A 19,103-nucleotide genomic window follows, 5' to 3' on the forward strand; every position below is an offset into this window, starting at 1 on the left:
AAGACTTACAGAGGAAAAGAATGAGCCCACATAATTTCACACATGCACGCGTGCACATGAACACGCACGCATGCGCACACACACACACACACACACACACACACACACACACACACACACACACACACAGACACAGACACAGGTGACTGATTGAATATTGAAACTTCAAGGCTTCAAAATCCAAAAATTGGGAGACAAATATTGTCAGTTTGGAGTTCAACTTTGTCATACATGGAAAGTGCTGAAAATGACCTCCAGCTTATGGATGGCTCACAAGGTGTGAAAGGTTGCACCTGCCAGATGGGCAACAGACAACGTGTGGTGCGCTGGGATGGCAAGGCAAATGGAAATGAACATAGCAGCTAATGCTGCTGACTAAACTGCAGTTCAACACTTCAACATCAATGATCTCAGGACATGAAGCTCATTTCAATGGTCAGCAGCCTGGATGGCACAAAATGGCTGGTATGGACCTTGCACATGGTAAAGGCTGGTGAGATTGGTATGCAACCCCATGAACCCAGTCATACAGGCACTTAGGCCGTGACTGGGCATGCAGGAGATCTTACCTAGTACACTTCCACAATTGGTGAGTATCATCTGTAGTAATCTGAAACTCTTAAAAAGAGAAACAAGACAAAAGTCTTGAAATTAAATCCTCATGCATTAACATCTTGGAATTTGTCTGTTGAATCCAGCATCACCTCTGCCACTCAGCAGTGAGTGCAAAGGAGTTGGTATTACATCTGCGGCCTCTGTGATGAGAGTTGCAGTAGGTATGTCCAAACAAATTCTAACAGAGATAGCGGATAACAAATAGATGAATATACATATGGAAAACATCATACATAATAGCAGGCATATAAAAATGTTTTGAACAAGGTCAGGTACATGCTATTTAACACACAAAAGTGAAATCTGAATGCACTGTTCCTTCCCAAGAGCCATAAACAAAACATTAAGCACAAATTTTAACCCACTATCTACATAAAGAAAACTTAAGACACAAGCTTCAACATTGAACTTTTCTTCATAAATTGTGAAAAAAATCAGAAATATTGGATAAAAAACATACGGTTAGGAATATGCTAATGAACACACCACAGTTAAATTTGAAAGTACCTTTGTATAATCAAAATGGAAAATATGATTTAAGATATAATGTGTACTCAACTGAAAGTCTTCATTTTATTTATTACATCTGTAAAATATGAGTTACGGTAAAATACTCAATTGATAGAGTTCATGAATTAAGGTGTAATATATATGCAACTGACAGAGTTCATTTTATTTAATTGTAAAATATGAGTTAAGGTGCAATATATACTCAGCTGATAGAGTTCATCTGATTGATTACACTTGTAAAATGAGTTAAGGGATAATATCTACTCAATCAAAATAGTTCATTTTGTTAATTATATCTGTAAAATATGAGTTAAGATATAATACTCAATTGAGAGAGTGCATTTCATTTATAACATTTGTAAAATATGAGTTACGGGTTATTGGTAAGACACAGTTCAGTACAGGTGGGATGGGGACAGTACTCTTATTGTGAAGAAATGGCTAAAAATTGTGGTAATAGTGATGCCCCATTTCTTTCAGTCAAGTATCATACACCATTTAGCAGCATGTGAAAGAATAACTTATAATAAAAACAATTTCATACCTTTTTGTCCACAGAAATTGATGCAGTGTACAGCAATATGAAGACTGTATGTAGTGAAAAATGAAATGCCCCCTGACACTTATGAATAATCCATTTAATGGCAAGAAGTGGATTTTGTATAAAACTTGGAGAAACCAATTTTTTCTAGTAAAAGTGGGTGAAGATGAACTAAGTTGCTGCTTTTACAAATATAGCACTGTTATGCAAACATTTATTTTATTTAATATCTAAATAAATATTTTTTGTAAAAATGCCCTTTAATATAAAAATATAGGAGCAGCATGAGGAATCTACATTCACATAAAAACATGTAAATCCCAACCATTATCACGAGTGAGATGTACCAGTACAAGGTCACAAAAGAGAAAGAAGTTCTCTCAGTTTGTCTTCAAGCATCTGGATAAAACCACCATGGTGTGGCCTGTATCATGATAACCTGATTAGCCAAAAGTATGAAAACTTGCAAATCAGCTTAAAACTCAATGACAATTAACAAAGTAACAACAAATCTGAAGGCCAGATTTTCCCTTTAAGCACAACCTTTTACCTGATGTCCACATCCATGGATGCTGATATCATCTGTGTCATAGCATAAACTCTCCTGTGCTTCATACAAGCAAGTTAAGAAAAAAATTAATTCAAAGTATGTTATATCAGGGCTGTTTCATTTCAACATACATGGTAACCAGGGAAGGCAGTTTTTAAAAATTATATGCCAGGGTAATTTGGTGTCAAAGAGTTCATATTAAAATAAACAAATTCTAAATTGCATCTATGAATGGATACCCCACATTAAAAGTGCCTTCCCTAAATCCCAGGTATGTTTTACTGGAACATCCCTCACCAAGAACAATCAATATAGCAATGTTAATAAGTAATAAAAAATTGTATGCAATAAATGGTTGTAACTTTAAGGGCTGAATCCTGGAAGACAAGGTAGACAATTTTTTCAGCCCTTGCATCATTGAAATATTAGGCTTTTATCAGTAGAAAAGCATAGAAAATTTAGGCATATAATCAGGTACAAAGTTATGCTAATTATTTAGGCATCTAATCAGGTAAAAGAGTTACACTAATTATTTACATACCCTAGCACCTTGTTTCTTCTCTATGGTTTCCTTCTGATATTCAGCCCCCTTTGGAGTTAGTTTTTTCTTCCTTCCTCTCTTTTTAGGTTTCTTTACCTGCTGATTACTCTAGCAAAAAGAAAATTAAATTTACGGGTACAATTAATAACCTGCAAAGCAATTTACACATCTCAAACTCTGGAGGACAGGCGATCTGGGGTCATAACTCTTGTAAAATATTTATTGAATGCTGGAAATCAAACTCAGAGATCTTATCAAGTTGTTTCTCAAACTGCCTCAAATCTTAGTAAAGTTATACTGCAGAAAATAAAACTAGAATGACTTACAATATGGGGCCATAACGCCTGTAAATTATGCTAAAGAATGCTGGAAATAAAACCCACTGCAAGTCTTATCAGTCTCTAGCCAAATGTCTAATTTGTCTAAAATCCAATAAATGTAAGTAAAGTTATGCTGCAGAAATCAAAATCTGGAGGTAGGATCATCTGGGGCTATAACTCTTTTAAATTATATCATGGAAAACTGGAAATGAAGCCAAAAGTCAATGCTGGTTGAAATCCAATTCTGATGAAGCTATCAAGCAAAAACAAAGTCTGGAAGAACCCAACAGGGAAGGTATAAATATTTCATTTAATATAAAACACATACAAGGTACTTGCAAGTTTATGATAATTTTTTTTATCAAATTCATTCTGATTATTCTGAATGGTTCTTTAGCAATCAATATAAGGATATCAAGTCAACCATCAAGGGTCATAACTCTACCCAAACCGGAGTTGACAAGATGAAACTAATAAAAGACACATCTAGGTCCTGAGACGATGTAGACAAAATCTGCATCAGAATATAACAAATGATTCCTGAACTATGCTGGCTACAAAATTATTTTGCTGTAATGGAGATGTAATATTAATGAAAGCAAATTTTTAGTAAATTGTGTTTCTCCGAGAATACTTACCCGATCACATTAACATTAGGGATATAAGCCTGCTATCTCTCGAATCCAGCCCTACTAAAAGACAAAAATTTGTCTTTTCGGTCTATCTCATATAGACCAAAGGGCAATAACTCTTGCCCCTTACCTCCCCTTGCCACCGCCAGGTGTCACTAGTTTTTTAAGCTGAGCGATATATATTATACGAGGATGCTTGCATAGCAGGGTGGTTGGGAGGGTTTTTAAGTAATGTGATCGGGTAAGTATTCTCGGAGAAACACAATTTACTAAAAATTTGCTTTCTCCTTCAAATACGTTCCCCAATCACATTAACGTTAGGAGAATAAGTAATAGGAGGAGGGAATGCTGAGCATCCTACCTCCACTCCGGGTACCTTCTAGGGAATGATGGCTGGATTCACCATTTGAACGATAACCCGTTCTCCTAATTTCATCAGCAACACAGCCTAGGGTCCCGTTATATGTGTCCCCTATATACGGTTAAGAAGATAGCTATTGAAATCTTCTTACCTACGAAATTTCCCTGGCGAATCCAGCGAAGCTGATAGGCTGTGCTGATTGTTTTAAATGGGTCTGGTGGTCATCTGGGCTGCCGACACCGGACCTACCAGATTCAAGGTTTGCCTCTGTGAAGCCAAATCTCTGAGATAAAAACTGGAGAAGGTTGACTCTGCATGCCAGCCAACAGCTTCTATTATATCTCGGATCGAAACATTGCGTTCAAATGCCAGGCTCACCGAGATTGCTCTAATCTCATGAGCCGTAATCTTCATGAGGCGACTCTGATCTTGTGAGACCTCAGAGTACGCTGAGCGTATAACCCACTTCAGCCATGATGCAAGGGCTTGAGGGGTGATATCCCGTTTACCAGCTTTGACTGGAAGAAAGAGGCGCTTACGTGTGTCCCGACGTGCCTCTGTGCGTTTTAAATAGTGCTTGAGTGCATGAACAGGATCTTGCATGGCTGCTGCTCTTGACTTATCTATGGAAGACAGTGAGCGAACAATGATTCTTTGATTGCCAATGGATGGTAACCTATTTTTGGCTACAAAGCCTGGTTGTGTCAGGAGGACCACCGAACCATCTGATCTGAACTGAAGAAAGTTCAGGTCACTGGAAAGGGCATGTAACTCGCTCACCCTGCATGCTGAAGCTAAGGCTATCAAGAAACATGGTTTGTATGATAGTAGCTTTAACTAAGTGTGGGCTAAAGGTTCAAATTTGTCTGAATTGAGCCATGTTAAAACCCAGGACAGATTCCATTTTGGAAACAGGGTGAGGGATTTTGGTCGATTGAAATCAAAATTGGCTAAAAGATCTAATAGATTTTTGTTACACCCAATATCACATCTACCATGATGGCGGAATGTGTCTAATATCATGGAGCAGTAGCCTTTCATAGTAATTAGGGCCAACTGTTTCTCCTCGAAAAGCCAGAGAAAAAAGTTGGCCAGTTGAGGGATTGAGACACTCAAAGGGATGATGTTATTGATATGGCACCAGTCCCTGAAAACACGCCACTTTCCCTTGTAAGCCTTCAGAGTGGAGGGCCTTCTTGCTCTTGAGATCTCTCCACAATCGAAGGTTTAAATTGTTTGTCTCGCAAGGCTGCCCAGACAAGAGCCTTAAGCGTAAAGAAGAAGACGGTCCGGGCAGGGGTGGAACACCTGTGACTGCGGTTGTTTGAGAAGATTTGGGCTAGTTGGAATCTTCCCAGGTAGATCTATTGCTAGATTGAGTAGATCGGTGACCCAGGACTTGTTCCATCTGAGAGGGGCAATCAGAATCATCCGACAGTTCTGACCCCTTAACCTCTGGATTATTTCGGTACCAAAACCATGGGAGGGTAGGCGAATGCCCACAACCCCTCCCAGCTGATTGACAGAGCGTCCACGGCCCAAGCCTCTGGGTCTGGAACCGGAGAGACGAAGGTGGGCAACTTGCGATTCCACCTTGTCGCAAAAAGATCGATCATCGGATGCCCCCAAAGTGTGCAAATCCGAAGAAAGACTGATTGATGGAGTGACCATTCCGTGTGAATGACTTGACCTTTCCTTGATAGAGTGTCGGCCAAGACACTGAGTCTGTAGGGAATGTGTCTGATTTGTACGTTGATGTGGAGGTTGTCGCACCAACGTAGAAACTGCCAGATCAGAATGCACAGGTCTGGTGATTTGGTGCCCCCTTGTTTGAGGAGGTAAGTCACCACCAGAGTTGTCTGACATAATGAGGACAGTTTTTCCTGAGAGTTGTTCCTTCCAGAAATGAAAGGCATTGATGACAGCCCTCATTTCTAAAAGGTTGATGTGGAGAAGCCTCTCCCCTGGCTCCCACGTGCCGCTGACTGTAGCGAAGTCCGGCAACAGGTGGGCACCCCAACCGTAGGTACTGGCGTCGGTACATACCATTATCTCCGCTTGGGGCATCTCCAGAGGAATCCCCATGGACAGCCAACCGGGGTTGTGCCACTGACGCAGGAACGATCATATCTCAGGTGTGATCATTATTGTTTGATTGACGAGACTTGAAAAGGGGTGCCATTGTGCCAGTAACGTCATTTGTAAGGGAAAAAGACGGCCAAGTGGGATCAAGTCCGCCGCCACATTCAATAATCCAAGGAGTTGCAAGAATTCTCTCGCTGAAATCCACGTCCTGTTGGAAACGGACTCGATGAGTTCGACGATCCGGATTACGCAAGCACGAGGAAGCCGTACCAGATTCAGATCAGTGAGAAACTCCATACCCAGATGGACAAAACGCTGGGATGGATGGAGATCGGACTTTTCCCAGTTCATGAGAAAGCCTAGATGATCTAAAAGTGCTAAAAGATCATTTCTGTCTTTGAGCAGAATAGAACTTACCATATGTTTCTGGAGGATGTCGTCCAAGTACACTGCCATCCCTGTAGATGAAGTCGAGCGGAACAGGGTGACGACGCAATCCATAACCTTGGTAAAAGCCCAAGGGCTGATGTTGAGACCAAAGGGTAGGACCTGGAACTGATAAACCGCGTTGCGGTAAGCGAATCAGAGAAATTTCCGTGACGCGGGGTGGATAGGGACGTGAAAATATGCGTCGGTCATATCTAGACTGACGGCATACTCGTCCCGCCGGATGGAAAGACGGATTGATCTCGCCGTTTCCATCTTGAATTTCGGTGGTAAAATGTATTGGTTGAGGCGACTCAGGTCGATGATTGGCCTCAACTTGCCTTTTGTCTTCTGGATAAGAAACAGCCTGGAATAAAACCCTGGCGATTGCAGTTTTTTCACAATCTCCACCGCCCGTTTTTCTATGAGCGACCGTATCTCCTGTTGTAGAAAGGTATCCTTCTCCCGATCGGACGGTACGTCCGTGAAGAGGGGAGAGGAGGACAGGAGAGGGGGTTGGATAAATGAAATCCGAAGTCCCTCCGAAATGACCTGGATCACCCAATCATTCTGAGGAAAAAAGGTGGTCCAGTGGTCTTGAAATTGCAGGAGGCGGCCGCCCACAGGTAGGCTGTCCGCGGGTGGTGGAGAGGGTATGTCAATTTTTAGAGTTAGGAGGCTTGAAGACGGAGAAACTTTGTTTCTTACCGCCTCTGTATGGTTGCCTCCTAGCTTGATTAGACTGTTGTCTCCTGGCATTGGGTTGGGATCTATACTGCACATTTGATTGCAGGGATCCCTTGTCCCTGGTCCACCAATCATCCCTCCGCTGTGGCAGGGGCTGATTTTTTCTAAATGCCTGCGAGGGTTGGGCGGCGAGTTGGAGGGGCAGTTCCTGAGCTGCCTGCTTCCAAACTTCTTCAATTTTTCCTCCAAAGAGTAAAGGCGACCCTAACGGAGTCATCCGTAAAGCCAGAGTATGATGGGGCTTGAGCGACGTGGACCGCAGACATGCGTCACATCATATCAGGTTTAAGTTGGCAGAAGCAGTCAACGCATTAGCCATGGAATGGTGAGCTGCCATGTTAATAACTCTAGCAATCCGGGCCGTCGCTTCCCAAGCGTGGTCATTGTCGGATTTTTCTGCGAGTCAGAAAAATGGCTAATGGAGCCAAGTCTAACATTGAAGACGTAGCGACTACATTCTGGACTAGCTTTGACGTGGCATGGAACACATTTTTGTCCACTTTGTAAAACAGTGGAGCGGACATGTGAACTGCTGCCATATTTTTGTCCAGGGCCAGAAGATCCGTACTGAAGGCGTCTGAATGAGTTTTGTACCAGCGACACGAGAACGTCGCTGGTACTTGGCTTTCTGAAAAAAACGCCTTAGCATTCCCTGGATCACATATTCGTCCTGATAAACAATCAGTGATCTCCTTAATTTTTGCCGACCGGGGAAGGAACCGGAAGGACGGCGTCTCTTCCTCCCCGTCAAGATCTACAGACGTCTTAACTTTGTAGTCTTGAGTGGCGGTAGGAGGTGGAGGGCATTCTGAAGTTGCCAACACCCTATAAATTTCTTCCACTGCCGCCTTGAAGCCAAACTCAGTCCGTTCCATGGTTGGATCTGTGTATGGCTGATTTGCAGGAGTTTCGTCACCCTCACTGTGTGCCGAGTCGTGTTCTGTAATAGCTTGCATTTCTGGATAGAGCATACCAGGTGGCATAGATTACGCGATTCCGTCATCCTTAACACTGTCACTAACTCTCCCTTGTGGATAAGCCATGAACATATGGATGGCCGGCCCTGCCAGCTGGTTTGTCCGGCTTGTGGTTGGTCTGAATGTTGGCGACGGTCCTGCTATCACTGGTACTGGCTGCTCCAATGGCCTGGCTGGACGGACAGATTTCTCACTAAAATCTTTGCCATTGTATTGGTATGTTGCCGGCGGTACAGCTTGACGGACGGATTTATCACTAAAATCCCCGTAAGTCATGTTTGGTCGGACCGTTTTAGCAATAGGGTCCCCATGCTGGGTCAGCCGGATGGCCGTTGACGTAGAGGTTGTATAAAGAAATGGATCCGATGGATATGGTAAAAACCCCATGCGTCCTGACTTAGAGGCCTGAAGGCCATGCTCGGACATGCGGGGAGACTTACGCCCACTGGGCAGCCTAAAATTGGGGGAACATTCCCCCAAGGACTCAGAAAAAGCTGTGGAAGCGAGCAAGGGAAATAAGGGTAATATCTGGCCTGATGTCAATAGCTGTGTCGTTGTTTCCTGGACCAAACGACGCATCTGTTCAAAGTTGGACTGTTGTACCCTGTCAACATTATTTTCCTCCATTGCCGCTGATGTTACTGTGGCTGACGGTTGCAAACGACGAACTTTAGGTGGAGGGGGGACCCCAACGTCCCCCACAAGGCTCGCAATGGAGGCTGTCTTCGGATGTATACCGAGGACATCAATGCTATCTTTCTTCGACTTATTCCGTCTATCCCTCCCTTTTGCTGCCTTCTGGACTACATCAGCCCACGTTTGCTCTGTCCAAGTATTACACACGCTGCATGGTATAGATGATGTACACTTGGTACATACAATACAAGAGTCATGGTTGTCTTCTTTGCTTTGAACTTTTTGCATTTCATGCATTTGGTTGACATTTCTACTGAAATGACACAAGAAAAGAAAACAAAGCACAAATTATCAATTCAGCATGTTATTAATTCGCTAATACCACAACCGTTACTAACGGAGTAAGCGAAATTAGTCAGTGTCGCGTTAACTCTTAATTGACAACACGAGTTCCGCGATAGTGTGTGTAACATGGTCTTCAGTAAACGAAATCCGTAAGGGTGACAAAGTCACTCAATTTTGAAAAAAATTGTTAAAATAATGTATACAACCTGTAGAAGAATGATTGTCCAACACAATAAATCCAAATTTAACTTCGGATGGTCCAATTTAACGCTAAGATGGCTTGCATTGTTTGGAGGTATAATGTACGTGTTATCAGTACAAGCGAAGCTTAAAAACTAGTGACACCTGGCGGTGGCAAGGGGAGGTAAGGGGCAAGAGTTGTTGCCCTTTGGTCTATATGAGATAGACCGAAAAGATAAATTTTCGTCTTTTAGTAGGACTGGATTCGAGAGGTAGCAGGCTTATATCCCTAACGTTAATGTGATCGGGGAACGTATTTGAAGGAGAAATAATGGAAATAATTCCATCAAAACTGGACCTGAACAGATGAAACCCTTAAAAAGCATATCTACAAGTAGTATGCAATTAACCTACAAAATAGCATCCAATTATGTGCAAGACTTTCTGAGTTATGCTAGTTACAAGAAGTGTGACTTGATGGCAAAACAGACAAACAAACACACACATAGAAAAAGTTATTATTATAGGAGTTTTGCATCTTAATGTGGAGCCATATTTAAATATAACAACAATTGTGAAGTGGGGGGATATCATATGTCCTAGTCTGATTCCAATCCAGTTTTGCATTTTCTTTACAGGGTTAAACATGTGATGAGAAGGTATTCCCTAGAATTTTCCCACTAGTAATCTTGGTTACATAGTTGGCAACCCCAGCATACAAAATACTGACTGCTTATGACAAAAATACTGATTTTCAAGAAAAAATACTGATTTTTACAAATTTAATGCATCTGTCACATCTTACAACCATCAATAAAGTCCAATAATAACTTGGTTAATTATTTAATGTCAAAGATGCATGTGTTGCACTCATACTCCCTCTGAGTAATTCATCAAATTACAGGCTGTGTATAGGAACCCTTTCCACATCTTGTCTATTCAATCATTATTGATTCCAATGTACCATCTTTAATTGATGATCTGAATTCTGTACGATTGTTTTTACTGAACCAGAAATCCTCTAACAATCAGCACTAGAGTGTGGTAAAGAAAAAAGTCCTAACATACAATAACTCAGATGGCTGTTTTCGTTCTAGCACATGAGTAATCCTTTTTGATTTACTGTCTGGAAAAAGTGTGCAAAATAAATCACCAGCATCATTAGCAACTGAAGAGGAAGGTTCCTTTCTAAAAGAAATTTAGTAAAAGGAACTTCCAATCAAATTACATCAAGGTTTTCTCTGGTATTTATAAAAGTTTTAAGTTCAGGCTCTGCTGTTGATGAAGTTTATTAGCTTTCTTGTGCTGTTTTATGTCAAAGGCACCTCCATGACCAATAGCAAAGTCACAATTACACAATTTGCAAAATACAAAGTTTTCTCATTTACTAAATGGTTTCATAAATTTAAACATGATGGCATTATCATCCTTCAAGTTCAATTTTCTTTTCTTTCCTGGAGAAAATTCTGAATCTTCTGCTTCCTTTTCGACATGACAAGGGTGAGATACAGTGACAGCAGCACATGCTTTGCACAATCCAATATGGTGGTTAAAGACTGGCACGATGGCCTTGATTTTGAAAGACCCAATCATATTTTAGAAATCTTTTTCCCTATATATATGCAATACATTTACTCTAAGAATGGATCGGGTGCCTGTTCTAAACAGAAAATTACAAAAAAAAAACCAACAGATTTTTAATAAGAAAAACATACACTCCTACTGAGGTCCAAAATATGGGACGAATATGGAAGAAACAGGACACTTGGCAGCAATGTGGTTTGGACAAGAGTCCCTAAAAGGTACTAATATGGGTGAAATGAGCATCAATAATTTTACCACTTCGATTAATATATCCATACCAATGAGCATCAATAGTTTTACCACTTCGATTAATATATCCATACCAAAGACCATCAACAATTTTACCACTTCGATTAATATATCCATACCAAAGACCATCAATAATTTCACCACTTCGATTAATATATCCATACCAAAGACCAACAATAATTTTACCACTTCAATTAATATATCCATACCAAAGACCATCAATAATTTTAACACTTCAATTAATATATCCATAACAAAGACCATCAAAAATTTTAACTCTTCAATTAATATAACCATACCAATGAGCATCAATAATTTTACCACTTCGATTAATATATCCATACCAATGAGCATCAATAATTTTAACACTTCGATTAATATATCCATACCAAAGAGCATCAATAATTTTACCACTTCGATTAATATATCCATACCAATGAGCATCAATAACTTTAACACTTCGATTAATATATCCATACCAATGAGCATCAATGATTTAAACACTTTGATTAATATATCCATACCAAAGAGCATCAACAATTTTACCACTTCAATTAATATATCCATACCAAAGATAATTTTACCACTTCAACTAATATATCCATACCAAAAAGCATCAATAATTTTACCACTTCAATTAATATATCCATACCAAAGAGCATCAATAATTTTACCACTTCGATTAATATATCCATACCAATGAGGATCAATAATTTACCACTTGTAGCATGATGTCCCACCCAGTCACATTATCCTGACACCAGGCTGACCAGTCCTAACACTAACCTCTTAATGCTGAGCACCAAGTGAGGCAGCTGTTAGTACCATTTTTGTAAGTCTTTGGTATGACTTGGCCAGGGAATCAAACCCACGACCCCCCACATCCAAGGGGGATGCTCTACCCACTAGGCCACCAGAGCAGTACCTACAGGCATGATTATAAACGACGATTGTTATATTGTGTTAATCTCCTGTTTCACTATTCGATGCCTCAGGTAAGAACATGACCAAATTTAGTCACTACTCATACCTTGCTTAGCGAAACAATACATTGGTCATTTAATGTACCTAAATCGAACTTTGGTATATTTTTTAATCAGTTTGAAATGGGAACCTGTCTTCAATTTTAACAAAATGAAATAAATAAAAATAATAGATAAATAAAAAATGCAACTAAAACAATGATTTTATCTCTTATTCTTAGCTGTAAAATTTAAAGGGACATACTTTTTTATCACTCTGGCAAAAGTAAATCTTCACAGTAGATTGTTTTATGTATGAAAAAAAATAGAATGACCAAAAAATATTAAATTTTGTGTACGAAAAAATGTGATAGAATTAATTATTTTTATGGCTTGATGGCGTATGAAAATTTAAGGGTACGAAAAATAACATGAAATAGGTATTCAAAAATTTTCAGGAATTAAAGATAAGACCATTTCTCCTGTTCCTCAATTTATTTTAGTTGAAAAGAAATGAAACTATCTTTGATATTCTTGAAAAAACTCGAAGATACCAAATTTGGTAACAAAAATATTTTTTTATTGCCTGAATTGACATGTTCACAAGATACCTGAGAGCAAAGGACAAATATTTTTGTCATCATGTATACAAAATTAATGAATTTGTCTCAGAAAATATTAAGATATACCCACATCCCATGACTAGTTAAATCTATAATTCATATTTTTTTAAATTATGCCTTTCAACCTCAATCCTATTGTCTTCTATACCATTTAGTGCTAGAATAGTCCACATCAGCAAGGCCATATTAGATTGCAAATCATTACTATCTGTGGAAACATTAAAGGTCTTGCTAACATATCACTTCCAATTTTCTATATAAATTTGACAAAATGTGTGTAGTACAGAACAAGAGAGCCAAATACCCTAAATCGAAAGCTGCTGCCTGAATATGGTTTTCTTTTGCTTGAATTTATTAAGAAAAATAAATCTTACAGGCATGATGTCAAAAGTGTGTGGTGGAGTGAACTTGACTGGTTCTTTGATCTTTTCTCTTAACCTCCTGGGAGCATCCACATCCATTGGAGACCCTTCTGATTCATCGCTGCTATACTTGACACACTCAGAACACTGCCTGAAAACCCAAAACACAAATACATTATACAAAGCATCAGTATTCTCAAAACTTAAAAACTCAAACTTATGCTCAAAGTCTACATGCTACAATGATGTGTAATTGAAGCTGGATACAGTCAGTTTTGGAAAACTTCAGGATATTCCTAGCTATAGTTCTCTACTGCTAAACTGTACTGACAATGACATTCTCTCTGCATCGTATCCAGCCCCTCCATCATAAAACTTAAATCAAACTTGTGTGAAATATCTGCTAAACCAGACTGAAAAGTCTTTACTCTAAATATACAAATACAGCCTGTCAATTAGACAGCAGAGTTTCAAGTGAGATTTTGCGTTGAGTACAGTTTTATGAAGGTGTGGTTAGATTTGGGGGTTTTTAGTTCAAGGCTTAAAAAGTTTAGAGAATAGAATAACTGGTTTATGGGAACTAGTAATGTGTACTTTGATATCAGCAAAGTCATATTGTGCTGAGATCTGTTATAATCCAAACTTTATCATAATAAAGTACATTTAACTCCAGCTTGGGTGATATTTGCTTTCCTAAGAGCAGCTGAGTAACTCAAAACATTCAGTTTCATTGCCTTTAATTTTCACTGAAAAATCTGCAATTCAATTAACTTTTACACCAGTCATTTTAGTCATTTTCAAATCCTAATTATTTTGTTTCTGGCAAATGATTTCATTATTTTCTAGTCTTCATTAAAAAAAATTTAAAATATTCATATGAAATCACATTCAATATAGGCCTTGTGCTGATTAAAGTTTGCATCATGAAGCAAAGACATTATTTTTAATAAATGCAGTATCACTAATTTTCATGAGCTAACTATTATCATGGATTGTGCTATTGCTCCATAACCAAAATTTAAAGACCGAATGAAAAATTAGCCACAGATGATGAAGAAGCCCACCCAACCCCACTATCTTGCTGTGTTTCATTCTTACAGATCAAAAACATTATTTGATAAATCAATGTCATTTCTGTAATCGGGTAGTAAAATAAAGCAACCACCATTTGCTATCAGCTTATTTTTCTTCTGTATTCTTTATTTTGGGTATTTGTTGATGTTGATCCATGAAATGAAATATTTAAAAATACGCAAAAAAAACCACAAATTCATGTACTCATAAAATGTCTTTTTTTATAAAACAAAACCATGAAATTGAGACCCTCAAAATTAAATGATACAACTGTATACTGCCCAAATACAAAAAAAAAGGAAAATATTGCTATTTTAATTATGCATTCATTGGTCTTCATCAGCAAGGACCTAAAAGTAAATGAAACAAACCATGTAGTGCCATGGATACCAAGGATCTTTAAAGTGAGAGACTTCAGATCAATCATCCCTTTTTATCACCTCATCAACAAAGTTGGGAGGGGATATATAATATTGCCCATTTGTTCATTGTACATTAGTGTATCTGCTTGTTCTTACACTATTCCCATTAATATCTCAGACTCTATTTCACCTACATTCATTAAAACATTTGTTAATGCTTCTCATGTAAAGTAAATCAACCATATAAAAATTAGGTCACTGTGACCTAGTTTTCATTACAGAACGATTTTTGCTTTTTTACCCTTCTGTTATGATGTCAATATCTTGGATCCTAAGCTCTCAAAAATTGAAATCTGTATCCATCTCGGTATAAGAAACTGGGCCATACCAAAACAGTGTGCCAAATTTTAAAGACTCTGTATCCATCTCGGTATAAGAAACTAGGCCATACCAAAACAGTGTGCCAAATTTTAAAGACTCTGTATCCATCTTGGTATAAGAAACTAGGCCATACCAAAACAGTGTACCAAATTTTAAAGATTCTGTATCCATCTTGGTATAAGAAACTAGGCCATACCAAAACAGTGTGCCAAATTTTAAAGACTCTGTATCCATCTTGGTATAAGAAACTAGGCCATACCAAAACAGTCTGCCAAATTTTAAAGACTCTGTATCCATCTCGGTATAAGAAACTAGGCCATACCAAAACAGTGTGCCAAATTTTAAAGACTGTATCCATCTCGGTATAAGAAACTAGGCCATACCAAAACAGTGTGCCAAATTTTAAAGACTCTGTATCCATCTCGGTATAAGAAACCAAAACAGTGTGCCAAATTTTAAAGAATCTGTATCCATCTCGGTATATGAAACTAGGCCATACCAAAACAGTCTGCCAAATTTTAAAGACTCTGTATCCATCTCGGTATAAGAAACTAGGCCATACCAAAACAGTGTGCCAAATTTTAAAGACTCTGTATCCATCTCGGTATAAGAAACTAGGCCATACCAAAACAGTGTGCCAAATTTGAAAGACTCTGTATCCATCTCGGTATAAGAAACTAGGCCATACCAAAACAGTGTGCCAAATTTTAAAGACTCTGTATCCATCTTGGTATAAGAAACTAGGCCATACCAAAACAGTGTGCCAAATTTTAAAGACTCCGTATCCATCTCAGTATAAGAAACTAGGACATACCAAAACAGTGTGCCAAATTTTAAAGACTCTGTATCCATCTCGGTATAAGAAACTAGGCCATACCAAAACAGTGTGCCAAATTTTAAAGACTGAGTGGCCTTTGTATTTTCAGCTTTTAGTTAATGACAGCCTCAGTATCTTGGACCCTATTTCACCTTCACTCAGAAAAATTAGTATGTGGAAATATCTCAACAAGAGTAACTCAACCATGCCAAAACTGGCCACTGTGAATTACTCTTCACTGATGAGTGATTTTCATATCTCAACCATTTGTTTGTTACACGCTCAATACTGTGGACCCTCTCTAATTATCTGCTACATCATCAATATCTTAGTAACTATTTCATTTACACTCATGAAAAATGATACATTAGTGTGTCTTACTTAACATTTACACTCATGAAAAATAATACATTTGTGTATCTTACAAGAGTAACTTAATCATACCGAAGTAGATCTCTGTGACCTGATTTTAACACCAGAGAGTGACATACTTTCAAATATTCATTTATTACACCCTTAAAATCTTGGAACCTATTTTCCTTATGCTCATTAAAACAGATGTATCGTTGTATTTCAACAATGAAACTCATGATGGAAAGTTTCATAATGTCCAAGCTAAGTACTGTTAAGCTAGAATTAATTATCAGACATTACCATCCCATTCTGCTTGTTTTCTTTGGCATGCGAGTCAGTGGTGGATCCAAACATCCCAGGTGGTAGAACTTGAAGCAGTGGTCACATTTGGCCAATAAGTGTTGGTCATGGGTGTTCAGACAAATTGCACATCTAAAGGAAAAGGTGTGTCATGCATGATTATTACAGTTCACTGTACATATAGCATGCTGGAGATACATGCAAGTATATAATTCTAATATTTATTACAAGTATTTTTCAATACAATTGCAATGGCATGAAATTAATGATTTTTAAAGGTCCTAATATTTATTTTCTTACAATTTTTTTAATACAAAAACCAACTTTATGGTTAATAATTCACTCTTTATATAGAATCTAAGTCTCCATATACATGAACTTTACATTTTATTTTGATCTACAAACACTGACAGTGATCTTAATTCATACATGTTGTATGTCAAAAATACATGATTATGTGGCTCAAATGGGGATTTATTCAATGTGGGAGATATAAAGCCTGGTCTTAAAGTCTTTTTGGTAAAATGAATAAAATATGCATTGTAATTGATGACTTCATTCAGATATATTTTAACATGCCATTGTCAGACAACTAACACAAGTATGATTTCTCTAATACAACAGTTCATCCCTCCTCTATTCGACATAAGAACGTGAGTTAAACAATAGATGTATTCTGAAGAGAGGTACAGTGTTTCACCACTGATCAAAAAAGGAAATGGTAATTATCACCCAGCATTCTGCAATCTCATGACATGGAAATCAATGTTCATTTGCATCACCTTATTAACATACAGGACCTGAATCACTTTACCAACAACATATATATTACATGTCTCATAATGTATTAGATATTCTTTATCATCTTTTTATGGAATAACAAAGAAATGTGAAAGTTACTCCAAAAGGACAGAGTCAGTCTCCAGTAAATCCAGCTGTAAACCAATGCCAACGTCTACTGGAAGTTAACATGCAATGGACTGGTGTCATATAAAGGGGAAATAAAATACACTCAGTTGCTTAATGATATCAACATTGGGACAAGTTCACTACGCATCACCAGTAAGCTAGGAGAATTTTAACATTTTACCATTTTACCACATAAAATAGTACAAGTACCATATAATGCTAACCTTTATTAGCATAATGACATCATAAATTTATTTCCATACTGTGGTGTAATTCAGAACAAGATTAAACAGTAATGTCACTGCAAAGTCCTTAATGTTATGTGATAAATAGAATCTTCAAGTCCGGTAGGTGTGACATGATATTTATGAAGTTCAATGAATAATAAAATATACCACTTGCTACAGGCAGCTCATAACATAATACTGCACAATTCGTTTAATATATTTCCTATCAAATGAATTTGTACGTGAAATCTTCTTTAAACAGTCAACAACAGCCAACCATTCAAAAAGGCAAAACTGGCTTTTGTGCACGGAAGACCTTAGTATACAGGTATCCCTTTCAAAATTGTTCTTAGAACAAATACCCTGTACAAAATACCATTACCATTAGGGGTGAAACAATTCATCCATATACTGATTCATTGATACATTTGCTGTAATGATACACATATCAATACTAATATCAAATATTAATTTAATCTTCAGCTGTCATCAAAAATTGTATCAGTCATTCGCATTGTGGCCTTGTTACTCTTTAAACTGAGAATTTGTCTGAGACAGCTGTTGCAGGCAAATGTATTCATTTTTTTTGATTAAATGAAAAGAACGTGACAACACTCACTTGCCATCTACAAATCAACACCAAGTAATATGGTTCATAATACCCCCACCGACTCCATGGATGTCATTTTATTTCAACAGCTTGTTCAGCATAACACAGTTCTAATTTCCTCTAACTCTTGCCACCCCATTATTGATATTTTGACATTTATGTTGGGGTGTATGGTCAGAGCCAACTGCCTATTGAAAAGTTGGAATTTGTTAATATCATGCGGTGTTGGCAGAAGGTACATGCTTACTAGCTGGACTATCAAACTTGAATGCTCTTACATTGGTCTAGGAATGCATGACATTAACAGGAAGATGATTTATTTTCTCAGAAATTGCAAGTATAACATTCTGTATGTCTTAAATCTGTTCACAGAGGAGACAAAACAACAGAACTGATGAAATTTGACCTGGAACTCAAATTTGCACTACTAGTCACATGACATAAATAGTTGTTAAACTAAATCTATTTGGCATATTGTGCCCTGGAACAAGTATAATGTCGTAATTAACTTGCATCATGGAAGTTTTATAAATGAGTGTTTAAAATTCAGGCTACCTAGAAAAAAAACCAGAATGCTTGATTCCATGCATGGATCATCTTCAGATGAGGATTTAATTCAGCAAATACTGGCTGATGATAGTTACAATGACAAAAATGTTTAAAGTTATCTGATTATTGAAGATGGGGGAATAGGAATAGTATTAATGAAGATACAGGTGGGTGATTTTGAGTCCAAATATGATATTAAATACAAGTCCAATGTACATGCTGGATGGACAAAACTAGAGGGCATGCCAGTCAATCACCCTTTCAGCAAATGCAG

General features: G+C 38.0%; 1 protein-coding gene across 1 annotated transcript in view; it reads right to left on the bottom strand.

Annotated features, from left to right (window-relative positions):
• The window catches only part of LOC149791567 (PHD finger protein 14-like), a 73,019-nt gene that overhangs the window by 7,204 nt on the left and 46,712 nt on the right, over positions 1-19,103 (bottom strand). The window contains exons 18-20 of the mRNA XM_089970107.1: positions 16,535-16,666; positions 13,259-13,397; positions 2,758-2,865 (exon numbers count right to left, since the gene is read on the bottom strand). Coding sequence (XP_089826233.1) covers positions 2,758-2,865; positions 13,259-13,397; positions 16,535-16,666 — 379 coding nt within the window. The remainder of the gene's footprint in view (positions 1-2,757; positions 2,866-13,258; positions 13,398-16,534; positions 16,667-19,103) is intronic.

This window comes from Sinohyriopsis cumingii, chromosome 9 (assembly GCF_028554795.1).
Source record: "Sinohyriopsis cumingii isolate HCF-2022 chromosome 9, ASM2855479v2, whole genome shotgun sequence".
Lineage (NCBI taxonomy): Eukaryota > Metazoa > Mollusca > Bivalvia > Unionida > Unionidae > Sinohyriopsis > Sinohyriopsis cumingii.